The following is a 17,154-nucleotide window of genomic DNA, read 5'->3' on the forward strand; positions in this document are numbered from 1 at the left end:
CTAACTAACTTGCTATTTGTGTGGCGTCGCGTGTTCATCGCGACTTCAGTTCTCTCTTCGCTCTGTGGATTTGGATTTTTGGCTGTTTTCCGCCCGACAAAAAAAACCCAATCACTATCACTATAACTCTAGCTATAACTATATTGTTCTATAGTTAACCCAGCGAGAATCGCGTTACTAAACCACATAACTACACCTACAACTACACTAAAACACATATACACACACACAACGACGACGAGAAAATGTCACATCAAAGTTATAATAGTGCTAAAATCGCAGAAATACCCCAAGATCCCTAAAATTAGAAGAAAAAAAAAAAGGGAAGAAGAAAAAAAAACCGCGCAAAATACACAAATCATCATCGCAAAGAAAAGAAAAACTTGTGAAAAACTAGAAAAAATACAAAACTAAGAAAAAGTAAAGAACAGCCAGTGCAAACTAAACGGGAAGAATTTTTTTTGGTGTCCCTATTTTTTGGTGTTTTTTTTTCCTCCTCGATTTTCCCCCCTTTTGACGCAAAAAGTGCGCAACAACACTTGTGAGACGGCGGGAACGGGATAGAATTAGATAAAGCCGAAACCGACTGGAAAGCAAAGGAAACCCTAACCAAATTGGATTACAATTAATTGAATAGAGACGGTGAGTGCAAAGATGAATGCGATTATTTACCGGAATATATCGACTTGGAAATCGCGCCAATTCCAAGAACTTCCAAAGAATTTTGGGGGTAAAGGATAAGGCAGCAAATATTTAACGGTGAACACACACCATCACACAAGATCGATGCTCACCCACACAGGAATATGAAATAACTGAATCTAGGAATTTCTGGGAAATAAAGTGTTGAAAACGGAGTTGATTAAAATTTCCAGGAACATAGAAAATAAAAGTTATCAACATTGTGACATATTTAAATTACGCAAAGTTCTAGATCATTTACCGACTTGTGAAATTCCCATAATGATATTCTACAAAGTTCTGTCATTTTTGGACTTGTGAAATTCTATAAATTGCTTTCAATTCTAGTAAAGTGTTCTTGTTAGAAGTAGGAATATTAAAAAATTCTATTCATAACAAATATAAAAAAGTAAAATTTTAAATTAGGTATCAGGAAATTAAAGTGCCTAGTTCTTAAAATAATTATGTTAGAATAAAAGAATATTATAGAACCAAATACATTTTGTGAGTAAAATAAAAATTGTATGTTATGTTTAGTATTTTAAAGTTTCAAAATAAATTTTACATCTTAGAATGTTCTTTCTTTATTAAAACAGCTTGAAATATTAATGAATATAAACTTAAAGCTCTCAACAATTAAATACAATAGTTTTTTAATAATTTAATGGTAGCGCCAATTTTTTTGTTACGCATTTTGACATTTGTGAACTAAGATGCTACAAATATTTTTAATATACTCAAAATAAATTTAATTGTGAATGTTTTTGACAAAAATCCATAAAAAGTAAAAAAATTTAATGCAATTTAAAATTAATTAAAAAAACAAGAGTGGTTTGAAAAGACTGTTCCTATTAAACTGTATTTGTTTTCTACCGAACTTGAGAAGGGCTTTAACCGTTAGTTTTTTTTCGTCCTCTTTTTGCCGCGAAATGCAACGGATTCTACGAAAAGAAAATGGAAAGCAAAAGCAGTAAAAAGAGTAATACAGACAAAAGCTGAGAGATCAGCGCGTTTATCAGTTGAAGGTCATTTTTTCTTAATAAATGGAATGGGAATAGGAATATAATTTTGTTCTATTTTTTTTTTTTTTTGCTGTTGTCAAGAGCGCAGAGATTCGCAATTTTGGGGGCAAATGGTTGATTGTATACGTAGAGCTATAGCATCTATTTAGTTTTGATAACACTCGCTGAACCCTCGACGTCGCCTGACGTCAGTGGAAATGGAAATTGACTTGTAGAATCGTCATTTCTGGTTAATTGAATGTATTTTTGTACAACTTGATATTTTCAACAAGATCCTTATGTTTCTACGGAGTTTATTAAATCTAATATTTGGGATAATGAAAATGTATATTCCTGTATAGTTCGCTTAGAGATTCTTAAAGAAACCACGAATAATAGTAAAAAATTATTATGCATCTTATATTCATTTTTTATGGCTCTCCTTCCTACAACGATTATCCTCATTTCCTATATTTTCCAGGCAGCCGTTAGCACTCAGGAACTAAGATATTAAAAAAAAACCAGACTCGGCACAATGTCTATACCGATCTTCTACGATTTCCAAGTCAATGACATTTTTCCTAACCTCTTCGATGAGGATGTTGTCCCCATGTTCGACATGGAGTCTGAGGCAACCATCCAAGGTGATCTGGAGAAGCTCGGCAGCGTGGATATGGGCTTCCCGGGCTATGATATGGAGGAGGATATGAAGCCAGAGATCCGGAACGGTGATTGCATGTGGTCCTCGATGGCCACCTGTTTGAACAGCGGTAATATGATGGTAAACGGATCCGGATCCGGATCGGGAACCGGTAGCAACAGTGCAGCCTCTTCATACAGTGAAAGCAGCGCCATAGCCCTGGCCGTGGTTTCTGGCTCCTCAAATCCCTACAGCTATTCACGATCGCATGCGACGGATAATACCAGCAGCAGCCAGTTGAATCAACAGCATCAGCAAAATGGGCCGCTGATCATCAAGAAGGAACCCTTGGATCAGGACTATCAAGTCAGCCAGAAGCGCCGGCGTTTAAGTGGCGGCGATAAGAAGTCCCAGCAGCAGCATCAGCACATCCAGGATGAGGATATGTTGATACCGCCCGGCGGAAGTCTCCTCCGCAAGAGGAACAACATTAGCACCAACAGCAACCAGACCAGATTTGCGGGCATGGTCGAGAATATGAAATACCTGAGACCCGATACACCACACAGTCTTACCGACGAGGTGGCCGCCCCAGAATTCAGACATAATGTGGATTTGCGTGCCTGCGTGATAGGCAGCAATAATATCTCACTGACCATCGATGATGGCGATGACAATTACATCCAGCAGATAAGCAGGGATCTTCAGAATGTTGGCAAGGATAAGCTCTCGATGCAATTCCCAACACCGGCATTGATCGATGTCCTCGATTTGGTCAGCCAGCAGCAGAATTTGACAACAAGCAACAACAATAACCAACAGCAGACAAACCAACAGATTGACGAGCAACAGCAGGCCATCGATATAGCCACTGGATGCAGTACAGTGGGCTCTCCGCCGACAACCGGCTCTGATTCCGATTCAGATGATGGTGAATCCCCCAACTTTGGACTGCGGCACCATCGCAGCAGCCTGAGCAGTACGACGAATGCAGCCAACAAAACCAGCAGCAGCAGCAACGGCATGTTGCACATGATGCACATCAGCGATCACAGCTACACGCGCTGCAACGATATGGTCGACGATGGACCCAATCTCGAGACCCCCTCCGATTCCGGTGAGTCTTAATGCTTAGTTTTTTATAGTATCAATCAAGATGTAGTCTTAAATTTGCTTAGACCAAATAGAGCTAAGCCAGGAGATCTAAAGTTTCAAAAAACACTTATAACCCAGCAGAACTTAGCGCTAGAGTGTTACATTTTGGTATACCCACAGTTTTTGGCATTAGTTATACAAATAGTAGTTAGTTTTTCGATAAAGCTAACAAAATTAAAGAAAAATCCCCGAAACGCTGCAGATTAGATATTAAAATTTATCTAATGGTGCTGAAATTTGGTATGCGCATAGATATTAGCACCTACCACAGTCTATTGTGGGACCTTTTTGTATCGCAAAACTAATTATAGAAATAGGATACCTCATGGGGTGGCCGATTAATTTCCACACGCCCCCCATTTTCTCCCTTTTGGGTGTTGCACATTCAACTAGTGTTCGCACTTCCGTTTCGTGTGGGTGTGCAAAATAACGCCCCAACACACAACACACAGTACACAGCACACACAAGTACAATGTACACTGAAAGCAACCGGAAAATCGATCGCCGGAAAACGCCTACGTCAACAGCAAACGTAGTAAACTTGTTACGTTGCACACAAAAGTACATAAATACAAAAACACGCCCACGCGACGCCGGCGTCTGTCTGCGGTGGTTTTCCATTTTCCATTGATTTTTGTGCTTTTCGCTGCGATGTGTGCTATGTGCTCTTGCTTTGGGCTTTCCTTTATGATTTTTCCCCCCTCATACCATACCATACTTTTCCCACTTACCACCCACAATGGGGAAAATGTTGGCGCGTGGCTTTCATGGCTCATTGTGTTTATTTGCTCCATGGCGTCATCCTCTCTCTTCCAAAAAACTTATCACCCCGGGGGATGATGGTGATGTTCTTGCGCAGAACTACGCCCAGAATAAAATAAAAAAGAACCCACAAACCATGCATACCATATATATACCTACGAATATATATATATACATATAGGAATCTCTCTCTTTTGGGCCAACACCCCAAAATTTTCTTGGCTTTTCCTTTGCCGGGCTGCTGGGCTGTTGTTGTGCGAATTTTCAAGGATGTCTGGTCACTGGCCACGTGGCAGACATCCCCAAAATTTTCCTACCTCCTTGGCGGTATTTTCTTTACCCTAGGCAAAGTCAGAATATTTGGGTGTTAAAGGCTTTACGGGAAAAAAGCAAAAAGATAAGATGCAATATTAATTTTTGAAAAAATAGCTTATAAAATGTTATAAAAAATGATATTGCTTAAAGCTTGTTTTATCAGATTTGTAAATATTTTGATAAATTGTCTTTATTTTATTAGTTTTCCAAGTTAATCATTTTTCTAGGGTATACTGTTCTTCGTTTCCTGCCCTATTTCCCTTTCCTACGCTCGAGTTCAATGTCTCCTCTCTTTTTGGCGCGCAAATCGTTATCCATTGAGCAACCCTCGCAAAGCTTACGTCACGTCAATCATCTTGATTTTTACTACGTCTTACGCTACAACTACAACTACAACTACGAGTGCAACTGCAAGAGAGCGCATTTTCATACTACAATGGGCCATAAACCAATACTACTACTACTATTTCATGGAGCTTTTTTTTGTCGCTCATTAAAAAAAAATCAAATAAGAGTAGAAAAGCAAAGGGAAAAATGAGGGAAAAATAAAAAATTAGTTTACAAAATATTAAAAGATTGACAACACTGCAAACACAACAAAAACTAGCTGAAAAAGCCGAGCAATTGTGCTTTGCAAAAAGCAAAAGCAATAAAACTTGTTGTGACGGCGCTCTCTCTCGCTCTCTCTCGTTCTTTGGCGCTCTCCTTTTTCTTGCAATTTGCCGAGTGCAGTTAAACCAAGAAATTGCAGCAACAACGTCATTTGCACGTTTGTTTTGGTTTTTGCGCTTTTGCTTTTTTGCTTTTTGCTTTTGGGGTGTTGTCTGCTTTTGCTTTTGCTTTTTGTGTGCTTTTGTTTGATTTTGTGCTTTTACTTCTTGTTGCCAAGCGCCCCACATATTTATTTATTTATTTCTTTTCTTCCGCTGCGAAAAAAAAAGAATAGAACACAAATTAGAAATAAAAAAAAAGTCATAAAATATAAAAAGCTTGGCATAAATTAAGGAAATAACGCCCACGTCTGGCCCCATTTATTTATTTTAATTATGCTGCCATTCTAAGCCGCTACAGATTTTTGTTTGAAAGGCTGAAATTCCATCGATCATTTGGGTACTTGAATAATGTAATAACTATTATATCAAAAATACCAAAAAATTAGCATATTATCATCATAATATCATCATCATATCATCAGCATATCATCATCATATCATCATCATATCATCATCATATCATCATCATATCATCATCATATCATCATCATATCATCATATCTTGGTAACGAAAGCAACCACCACCCCCCCAAAATCGCATCATAATTTTTCCTCTGCTAATTTGGCAACTAAAAAACTTGACACAAGTGGTTCGAGATTAGTTTTTTTTCGCAAACGTATTTCTCCTTGGAAATAGATATAGAAATAGCAGAAGAAATCAGGTGCGTGCCGCAGATTAGCAAATATATTCATACATACATACGTAGACTGATGCGAGAGGGAGACGGCACTACCTGAAGACACGCACTTGTATCAATATCAATTCTTTTTTTTTTCTATTCGGAGGGGGGGGGATTGCTTTCTTTATCGCTATGCTGCAGTCTTCTAATTAGTATAAAAGCTTGCTGCCCATGGGAGCGAAAGAGATGGGGCGTGTCACGTGCGAGAGAGAGAGGGGTGGTTGGCAACAACGCACAAAATTCGGCAAACAGATAAGGTTTACGGGTGTGGGAGCGAGACACCAGATGCCACATGCCTATGTTGGCGCCTTTATATGTATGTATATATATACAAACATACAGATATGTATTTACTTTTTGGTAGTGCGTGTTGGTTTTTGGCATTTCGCACCTTGCGATTGTGCGTACGTTTTGGGTTTTGGAAAAAGTTAATGAACTGAACCAAGGTCAGACATTCGCTGGAAAAAAAAGTGCGTACCAAACGAAATGCGGGGGGCGGCAGAAAAAAAAAATGAAGAGACGAGAAACCAAATTTAGCTTTTATGGCCAACAAACCAAAAAATATTTCCTTTTCTGGCCTTTTGCTTTTCACTTTCGATTTCCGCCACTTTAATTTATGCGTTTAGAAAAAGTCAACAATCGAAAGTAAGGAGATAAACAAGTGATCTCTTGAGATAAAAGTAAACAGTTCTTTAACCAGATTGATAGATTTAAGATGAAATAAGAAAAGGAAAAGTTTTAAAATAAATACTAAAAATATAGTAAATGTTTAAATACTAAATATACTAAAAATAAATAGGTTTCTCAAGATTCTTTACATTTTCAAAAGGTTTTATTATAAAGATAAATGTAAGAGAATAATCTAGAATTTCTTTTAAAGTTACAAAAGGGAGGCATAAGAAAATAGTAAGTTCCAGAATAGATAATAAAAAGCCGAAATAGGACGGGGGCAAATAAGGGAGACCTTTTGTAAGACCCCCCCCCCCCCCCCAAAAAAAAAAACGCTTTTAACAATGGGCCGTATGTTTATATTCCGGCTGGGTCTTGAGTTTCTTTTTTTTTTTTGCTCGCAATTTTTCGACGGTTTCTTTCGGCTGTTGCTAGGCGCCTCTCGCCCCGTCCTTATCTATCTTCGGTAGTGCCATCTCTTTCCGACGTACGAATTGCGTCGTAGTTGGGCTGAATGTTGTTGCTTTATTCGCACACGTGTAGCAATAAATTGTTATGCTCAAGGTCGCAAAAGCGGCGACGTCGGCGTTATAAAATAAAAAAGAAGAAAAAAAACGAAAAGCCCATAAAGAGCAGAGCTTTTCGTGCCCCCCCCTCCGACTCGCTCTCTTACGCACTTGGCACAGCTTTATTTATTTATCTTTTTTTTTCTTTTTTTTTTTCTTAACAAACGAGCCTCCCTTTCAGCGTTTATGAGAGATTTCCTGTATATGCGTATGTACATGGGAATAAATTTATACAGATATATATACATATAAAGAGATGTATCCACGCCCAAGAATGTTGCCAAAAGCTTGTGCTTGTGCTTGTGCGAAATGTTGCCAGACGCATTTTCATAATTTATGTGCCAGTTACAATATTACATTAAGGATAGATGAGAGATGCCCCCATACCATACCATATATCATCAAATGGAGTCTATGATCATCGTGTTTTATTATGATATGTCGCACTGCGACAATGTGCAACATTAGTCATTATTTTCGTACTTTCGGTGAGGAGAGGGGGTTTAAGAAGGGGTTTCCATCGGAAAAGGCTCAACTTGATGACTCACATCCTGCTTTTCCTCCGATGATGAAATTCCCACTGACTACGTCACTGCAAAAAAGGAAAAGGAAAGGCCGAGAAAATCAAATGGGCGGGAGCAAAAAATACAAATAGGAGGGAAAAGTGCAAGAAATGCGCGTGGGAAAATCTGCCAGTGCAGCGGAAACACTGTTTTTCCGCTATTGTTTATAAGACACCAGTGGTAAAATGAATATGATTGGTTTGAAATTGAATTTAAAATTATGTATCTTTGATTTTTTCAACGATTTCAATAGGGAAATCTAAAAAGCAAGGGCAATTAATTAATTTTTTTAAACATGTTTTAGTTTATATTTATGTTTATGTTTACATTTTTGTTTATTCAGCATTTGTTTGCCTGTGACCCATTTTTTTGACCAGCGGTGTGGCAAGTTGCGGTTGAGCGACATGTTGCCAGCAGATGTTGCTGTTGCGGCTGCAATTTCTGTTGCAGTTGCCGGCGCTGCAGATGCAATTTTTGCTGCTGCTGCTGCTGCTGCTGCTCTTGCGTCTCTTAACCTTTGGCAAAAGTGCAACATGTGTTGCTGTTGCAGTTGCAATTTATTTGATTTTCATGCGAAATGCCAACGCAAAAATATATGGGGTGGTGAGGCGTGGGAAAATTCGAAAAGCCATGCCCACGTGCATTTTTATATGTATGTGTTCGCCCATCTGTTTACGTTCTTTACTTTTCACGGCTTCTACGAAATTCGCAAATTCGCTGGAATCGTTAAAAATGTTTGCGATTTGTTAACAAATACACATAAAAGTGCAAGGCGCGAAAAAGTAAAAACGTATGGAAGAATTACTCAGCGATGATGATCTAAACAGTCGAATTCTTCTCCCCCTCAATGGAACTTTCTTCTAAGCAATAATTCATTATTCCGCCCAGCATTTGCAGTTTTCATTTGTGCGATACACGGAGATGTGTCATAAAAAAAAAAAAGAACAACAGCGTTTGTTATTAAACAAATTTACAAAGGCGGCTGGAAGTGAAGAAGGGGAGTCTGTAGTAGTCGTGGAGAATTTGTTTAATTTTACGACTTTCGAAGCACAGTGGTTGTCTTACAATTTATTATTGTCTCCAAAAATATTCATTCAAAATTGTTAAAACATTTGGCATTTCCTAGAAATCAAATATTTAAATCTAAATTGGCTGGGATGATGGTTATGACTAATTCCCAAGGGCACGTTCTATCCCCAATTGGTCTTAATTTATCCCACTGTATTTTATTTGCCTTTTTCGCGCTCTGTAGCTCTTTTATTTTTATAGGCTTTTTAAAAAATTCTTGTCTGTATTACATCATTTTGCCTGTGCCTGTGCCTGTGCTTTTGCTGTTGCTTTTGCCATTTCAATTTCATTTGCCCAACCCAAGAGATACTGGGTATTTAACCCTCGCATACGGATGATAATGTATCTGAAGCATCTCGTTCTCATCTGCTGCATTTCTGCTGTGCCTTTTATATTGATGATGATGCACTTGTCCCCTTTTTTTTTTGTATTTATATTTTTTATACTTGTCTGTTTTTGGGTCCACCCTTTGGGCTGTCTGTCCGCATCATCTCACCTAACCCCCGGTCCCTATGCTAATTTTATAGGGCAAAAGGCGTCTGTGGGCTTATCGCACAAGTTTCTATACGACGTACGAATACGTACGATTCGTACGAATGCACGGGCAGGAAAACCCAGCCCACCGCCTCCCCCTTTTTCCTGCACAAAAGTTGCGCAACATGTGGCGGCTTGTGTGCATTTTATTTGCAATTATAATCAGCGGCTGCTTCCTCTTTGACATTTTTGATACCCTACAACAGGGTAACAGGTATTTCTCTTTATTTTCTCATTTCATCTTGATGAATTCTTTGAACTAAGCCTTGTTTTGAGTTCAAACTTTTGTATACCAAGATTCAACACGATATTGATAGATCATATGATCCCTAAACAGTCATATAAAAGGGGATAACTTTTTAGTTCCTTGAGATACTTCAACCAAATTTGGTATACAGCTAAATAAGATTAAAATACACAACTTAGCCAAGTTTCGCCACAAATACCAAACAGGGTATCCACAAGTCTGGTGGCCATCCTTTTGTGCCCGCTCCTCTACTCTCGGCTTTTTGCTTTATTATTACGATTTGATCTTGGCTTCGTTCGCTTAGCAACAAAAGTTGCTGTTGCCGTCTCGAATAAATAATAAAAAAAAAAAATAAAAGTTGCTTTGTTTGGTTTGTCTGCTTCTTCTACGCGGTTTCTTGTATTTTAATGCATCAAACGAGTTTGTCTGGTTTTTTCGAATCCGGCGAGAGAGAGGCGAGATATGAGATATATGAGGTATATGGGTATAGAAGAGGCAGCATCCGATTTGTGCGGAATAACCGTTAGTAAAACTATGGCAAAAGCTCCCCCGGCACAACCCTAGTTTTTATTTTTATTATTATACGCGAGAGTATCTCTGAATTGAATGCACTTTTGCCGGGGCTGCAGATGCAGTTTGTTGATAATGAGCGAGGGAGAAAACGAGGGAAGATTGCAATTTTGTTGTGTTGATTTTTTTTTATTATTGTTTTTTTATTTTATCATTCATTCATTGTCTATATCGAAACGTGGTGGGGTGGGTCTCAGTCTGGAAATTCCCCTTTCGATATTGAAATGAAGCTATTCGCTGGAAATCTTGCTTGACAGTTGTGTTGTGTTGTATCTGTGATTTTTTGCATCTATTGATTTTTTAGTTCAAGTCTCGTATGTGTTTGTTTTTTCGGTGGGTTTATGGCTTTTTAGTAGAATTTCAGTTTGAAAAGTTCCCATGAATGTTTATGCTATTTTTGGTAATAAATACGTTCAAGAGATTTTTATTTTCGTATATTTTTATTGACGGAATTTCCCCATTTTAGTGCCTGTTCTTGTGGCATTCCTCAGAGTTTGCTATCCTGTCTCTAAAGCTTCTACCTCATCATCTTGCGCACTTTTCCCCCTCCTTGTTTTTTATGACGAAAAATGGCCGTCGAAGAGGCTGCATTCCAAGATTTTGTCGAGGGGGGGAAGATCTTGGTGGTCTGTCGGTTGTCTAGCCAAAGTGGAATGATGACGTTGGCAAAAAAAAGAAGAAAAATCTGAAAAAAAAAAGAATCAAGAACTCGCTTCTGGCTCCTTCTTCTCTGCTCGTTTTATCTCTTGATTCTCCTGAAAGAATCTGACTCATGCCCACTCAGGCATTTCTTCTGCAGGTTTCGATTTCGTTGCGGTTTCCAGTTGGGGATTTATTTAATGTTTATTTTTTGCCAGTCTCCCATGCACTTGATCTTGCAACTTGCAACTTGTTGCACTTGTCAGCAGTCCAAGCAGACCACCTTCCCCCCCTCTCCACGGTCTTCAATTCCTTATTTACCTTGTTGTCAAGCGCAAAGTTTGCTTTTTTCCTGCTTTTTGTACTCGCCTGCTTGCACAGTTGCCTGTTTTGTTAGGGAAAAAAATAAAAAGAATTGTTTAAACAGTTGATTTGTATTCGAAATGAATAAATACCTAAATGTTGCTGGAAATTGGATTCAATTGAAGGCCGAAAAATGTTGTAGTTACGAAAAAAAGAAAGCAAATTGCATTTTATATATAAAAAAAAAAAGGAGAAATCCAAGAAACCATCATCAGAACCAAGAAAATTACAAATTCCACGCCATTATCCTCATGCAATACTACTTGTACCTCTCCAAAGCCAAAGCCCCTCAAATGTTTTTTTTATTTTGTTCTTCCTTAGCATAAGTTAATGACCCCTTGGCTAGAATTATGACTTAGGTGGGCGTGGAAAAACAAACGAAGCTAAAGCGGATTAGTGTGTCAACGTTTGGGGTATAGTTTCGTTTCCTTGCCATAGCTCCATAGCTCCATAGCTCCATAGCATATATATCTCTGCAGTATCTGGCGTATCAGACTTCAGGAAGCAATAGATTTGCTCGGATTTCAATTTCAAGTGGCGTCGCGACAGACAGACGACGACGCCCTTTTGTGTTGACGTCATTGGTCTGTCTCCGCCTTTTTGTTTTGCCCTCTTTTATTTTATTTTTTTGCTTTATTTTATTTCTCTTTGCTTTATTCCGTTTCTTTGCTCCCCACATCCCACGTAATTCCGCCTGGCAACAGAGAAAGCCGGAGATATATAGGGATAGCCAGAGATATATTGGATGGGATGGTATGGTACGGGGATGGGATGGGATATATATGGGCTGCGATGGAGCAGCTTTTGCTGTACTACACACTCTTCCGTTTCGCTAATTTACCGCTTCCGTTGCGACCATTGAACCAAGGAGAAGAACAAGTGGCCGAAGCTGCAGCACAGTGCGTTGCATAATTATAAAAGGGACACATTAAAAATAAAAGATACATACATATAGAGATAACTTTATAGAGAAACCAGTATTATTGGCCCCTTGCTAACCAGAACTTTCCCCCTCTCAACTATCCTTGCAGATGAGGAAATCGATGTGGTGTCGTACACGGACAAGAAGCTGCCCACGAATCCCTCGTGCCACGTGATGGGCGCCCTGCAGACCAAGATGGCCCACAAGATCTCCATCGATCACATGAAGCAGAAAACTCGCTACAACAACTTCAATCTGCCGTACACGCCGGCCAGCAGCAGTCCGGTGAAATCGGTGGCCAACTCGCGTTATCCATCGCCATCGAGCACACCGTACCAGAACTGCTCCTCCGCCTCGCCGTCCTACTCGCCGCTGTCCGTGGACTCGAGCAGTTCCAGCTCCAGTTCGCACTCGGACTTCACCACCTCGACGAGTTCCAACAAGCGCAAGCGCTCCTGCCTGAAGGCCCCAGGTGGCGTCTTCACCTGCAGGAGCAGCAGTGGCGTGGTCATGCCGGGTGGCGGCACTATGATGGGCAAGAAGTGTCGCGGCAAGAAGGTGGTCAGTCCGTCGTCCTCTTCGTCGGGCAGCATATCCCCGCTGTCGGCTGGGTCCAAGGATATGGATCCCATGGATCGCATTTGGCAGCGACGCACTGGTGGAACCAGTGGCATGACCTCCAGCACGAGCGCCGGCAGCAGTGTCCTCCGGAAGGACTTTGTTGTGGGCCTGGACGAGGCCGATACGATCGAGAAGCGTAATCAGCACAACGACATGGAGCGTCAGCGTCGCATTGGCCTGAAGAACCTTTTCGAGGCTCTGAAGAAACAGATCCCCACCATCAGGGACAAGGAGCGGGCTCCCAAGGTGAATATCCTGCGGGAGGCGGCCAAGCTGTGCACACAGCTGACCCAGGAGGAGCAGGAGTTGAGCATGCAGCGCCAGGTGCTGAGTATGAAGCTTAAGCAGCAGCAGGAGATCCTGGCCCGTTACAGGCTCGTAAAATCCGAATCGCAATCGGTTAGTGGATAGTGTTGTCATCTAGAACTACTATCTGCTTAAAGTGGCGGCGGCGGCGTAGAGCTAGGAGCCCTACCACACATATATGTATCCTATTTTTTGCGATTTATCTTTTGATTTACCATCGATTCTTTCTTGACCGTAAGCCTTATATACATGAGTTTTTTTTTTCTGTGGAGAACTTCAATATCAGTTGGTAGGTTATTTTTAATGATTGCTTGCTTCATTTTTTTTTTGTACCATTCAAGAGAGGGGTAGTGTACAAGTGATTTAACAAATTTGATTTCTTTAATGTGATATATATATGATTTTCTTTCCGCACGTCTTGATTTGGCATGGAAATTAACGAAAACGGTTTTATGGAATCAAGTTGAAGTGTTTTTTTTTCGCTGCATATATTACAATATATACACGTAGTAAGACTAGGTTTAACTAACGTTTAGGGCTCTGTATATAACATATGATATAGGTTACATTATAGTAATTTTTTTGAATTAGCTACTTAACCATGAAGTAAACAAAAAGGAAAACAAGATTTAAGGAAAGAAAGAAAAACACAAAAAATAAGGACAAAGAACCAAACAATGAAAAGTGAAAGTAATAGTGAAGAAAGTAAGAAGAGGGAGAGGAAGAGGAAGAGAAGAAACACAAACACACGAAAAGGGAAACACAAAAAAGAGAAAAACAAAAACGGATACGGAAAACAGACAAAAGTTACAACGAAAGAGCCACAAAGAGGAGATAGAAGAGCACACAAAATCGGAAGTGAGAACGATGAGATATATTTAGGAATTAGTATAGCTAAAAGTAGAACTTTTGGTTGGTACCCCCCCCAAGAAAAAAGGAAATAAAGAGCCGGCTTCAAATGGTTCCAAACTTCTTGACGAAGCAATACGGAACACTATATTTCACACTTGGTTCATTAGTTTACCTAGAACTTACCCCTAAAACTATGGATACATCTTTTTACATGCGCTTTTGGGTTCTATATCTTTTAAGACGCATCCTAGGAGCAGAAAAGAAATCCGAAATGCATCTTCATGCATACGCACCTCAATGCTTTTGCTTAGACCCTCAGATATCCTCCCGCTATTAACCATATATGTATAAATAAATATATATATATATATATATGTTCGATGACGCGAAGATGAAAAGAAAACGCTTTTTATATACACCCTAAAAACAAAAACTTGAACTCTACTGCCTATATTGAGAAAATACATTTTATTTGCTATGAAGATTCAAATATGAATGTAGTTATATCCGTGTGCATATATGGGAACCTTTTTACAATCATATTATCTTTTATTTTTTTTTGCTACACCTAGGTATACATATATATATATTTTTTAACTGATAACTATGCATATGAAATGCGCAAAACTTAACGAAAACAAAACGGAATTAAGGAAACTTTAAACTATTTAATAGTGCTAAACCTAAACGAAAACCTCTCGAGAATAGCTGATATATAGATAGGAAGAGAGAGAGAGAGAGAGAGAGGGCGAAAGAGTGGAGAAATTGGCTGCAAAGTTTGTGATTGGAGTTACGAGAGACCCAGAGCGATATATACACCCACGACCCAAGACCCAAGAGAAAACTCAAACTTTTGTGAGCTGTTTAACTGTCGATTTTTTGCTAATAAGTTATAGCCTCTCGGCATATGTTATATATGATTAACGATTATACCGATTGTTTACACGCATCTAAATATCAACTAAATAACTACTACTAAACTAAAGGACATGGAGCATAAATGCTAATGCTAATGAAGTTAAAAAGCGCATGAGAATAATGTAGGAAAACACGATCGCGATTCTAAGGAAATGTCAACTGTTATTTAGGTTTAGACACACAAAAACACACATGATATATATATGGATATTCGATATATAGATATATTTGATGACCAGAAATTGAATGAGATCGCGGGGGAGGTTATATAGGTATATACCTATATAAGCAGTAAATTTCTTAGTGTAGGGCGACGTTTCAACGACATTTTTTTATGTGAGTTCTAGGCTAATGGCTAATACCTACTATACCTATACCCAAATATATAAACATATATATAATCTTATAATTTTTTTTGTTTACCACTAGCTTTACGTTTGAACCCATGAAATATTTTGTATCTTATACTTTTTCTTTATTACGCCGCCGCAAAACTTCTTGAAAAGCAAACTTAACTCTTCTTTCTTTTTTGAATAATTAAATTACACTAAAAAACTTGTTAAATGGAAAAAAAATTACATATACGTGGACAAACAATTAAAGAGTATATTTTTTGTATTGTTTCGACCAAAAAAAAAAAAATGTGTACACACTGTAAATAGCAATCTCGTTAAATAATAGTTACACACGCCTACAAAATAGCGAACCCAAAACCCAAGAGATGGAATTATTTTTATAGAAAACACAAAACCCGGAGAGAAAACACAAAGCAATAGACTTAAGCGAATTGTACAACGCGAAAACAAAACTTCAATAAACCAACAAACACACAATACCACACTCACACCTATATATATACAAAATACACAAACACACACGAATGCACCTATTTTCCTATAGTACATACAACAAGAAATAGTTTAACGAAAAAAATTGAAACCTTGTTTTCTTTCTATAATTTCAACAAACAAAAACAAGAACCGTACAAATTTACGATACAATAAACTAAAAAAACAAATGACAAGAAACAAAAAATACGAAAAGCAAACCTTTTCTTTGTTTAGTCCTTTAATTAATTTATTAACAAAACAACAAATTCAAGTGAAAGCGCATTTTTAAAAATAATTTTTTTATTATAAAAAAATATATATTAAAACTATGACCAAAACCAAAATCCTCGCAAACAAAACAAAAAAAACATTAAACTTTTTTTTCTTATAAAATACATTTATTTTAAAAAAGAAAAGTTTTTAAGTTTAAATATATTTTTATGATTATGAAATTTTTTTATATTATACACACACAAACTACTATTTGAATTAGTTGTTAAAAATTTATTATTAAACAAAAAGAAAATGATTTGAAGAAAAAAAAACAAATGTAAAAACATGTGAAAAAAAATGCGAAAAACTCATTGAAATGAAAGCATAAAAAAAACTGTTAACACACTGAACGAAAAACATGAAACTGTAGACGAACATGATTGAATTATTACATGTATATTTAAACCTTTTTTTTCATACCTTTATGACTATATATATATTTGAAAACCATATTTTTGATTTGATGACAAAAGAAGTTATGAAAATTCTGTTCACTTTGGTTATTGCTTATTATGTATGTGTAAAAATCGCAAAATAATATTGATTTAACTGGCGAATCATGCTAAACACCTATATTAATATACTATCTAATAATTTTTAACTCGTTATGTAGTTACCTATTAATGAAAAACAAATTGAAAGCGAAAAAAAATGAGAAAAGTAAACACAATAAATTACATTTTATGTACCTTTTACATATATAAACAATATATATTACACGCAACACACACACTTATATATATATACACACACTACTATATATAGAAACAAAACCGTTTAAATATTTTTTTTTCAAAATTTATGATAATGGAATTATACAATAAAAATATTTCAACATACCAAGAAAGAAATTAATTTTGATTTTGTTTTTATTTCTCCTCTTCTGTTTTGTTGATTGGTTCTTATACAATATTGAAGCTTTCCAGATCCTCACATTTGGTACAAGGTTTTGACGTTTCAGACTGTTTATTTTGGTTTTTCGATTTTGGAAAATATGCAACTTTGTTGCAGTTTTCTAGATGGCTTACCTATGATTTTATTTTGCAGGCAGAAAAAAAAGGAATATGGGAGTTATTTAATGAATCTATCATCTATCAATCCACAAAAATTACATTTTCTTAAAGGAACTTTAAAAAATATTTTTGAAAATATATTTTACTTTTTGATTTGTGTTTTCTTTTGATTATCATATTTCCAGCACACTT

General features: G+C 37.5%; 1 protein-coding gene across 2 annotated transcripts; it reads left to right on the forward strand.

Annotated features, from left to right (window-relative positions):
* Myc (bHLH transcription factor Myc) lies at positions 1-15,679 on the forward strand. 2 transcript variants are annotated; one of them, XM_017086930.4, is made up of 3 exons: positions 1-642; positions 2,164-3,439; positions 12,259-15,679. In XM_017086930.4, exons 2-3 carry the CDS (start codon positions 2,218-2,220, stop codon positions 13,179-13,181), a joined length of 2,145 nt encoding a protein of 714 aa, XP_016942419.2. In that variant the 5' UTR covers positions 1-642; positions 2,164-2,217; the 3' UTR covers positions 13,182-15,679. The 2 variants fall into 2 exon arrangements, with proteins under 2 accessions (XP_016942419.2, XP_036675703.2); XM_036819808.3 differs by having other exon boundaries at positions 2,168-3,439.
* Positions 15,680-17,154: the final 1,475 nt, after the last annotated feature.

The sequence above is a fragment of the Drosophila suzukii genome, chromosome X, assembly GCF_043229965.1.
Source record: "Drosophila suzukii chromosome X, CBGP_Dsuzu_IsoJpt1.0, whole genome shotgun sequence".
Classification (NCBI taxonomy): Eukaryota; Metazoa; Arthropoda; class Insecta; order Diptera; family Drosophilidae; genus Drosophila; species Drosophila suzukii.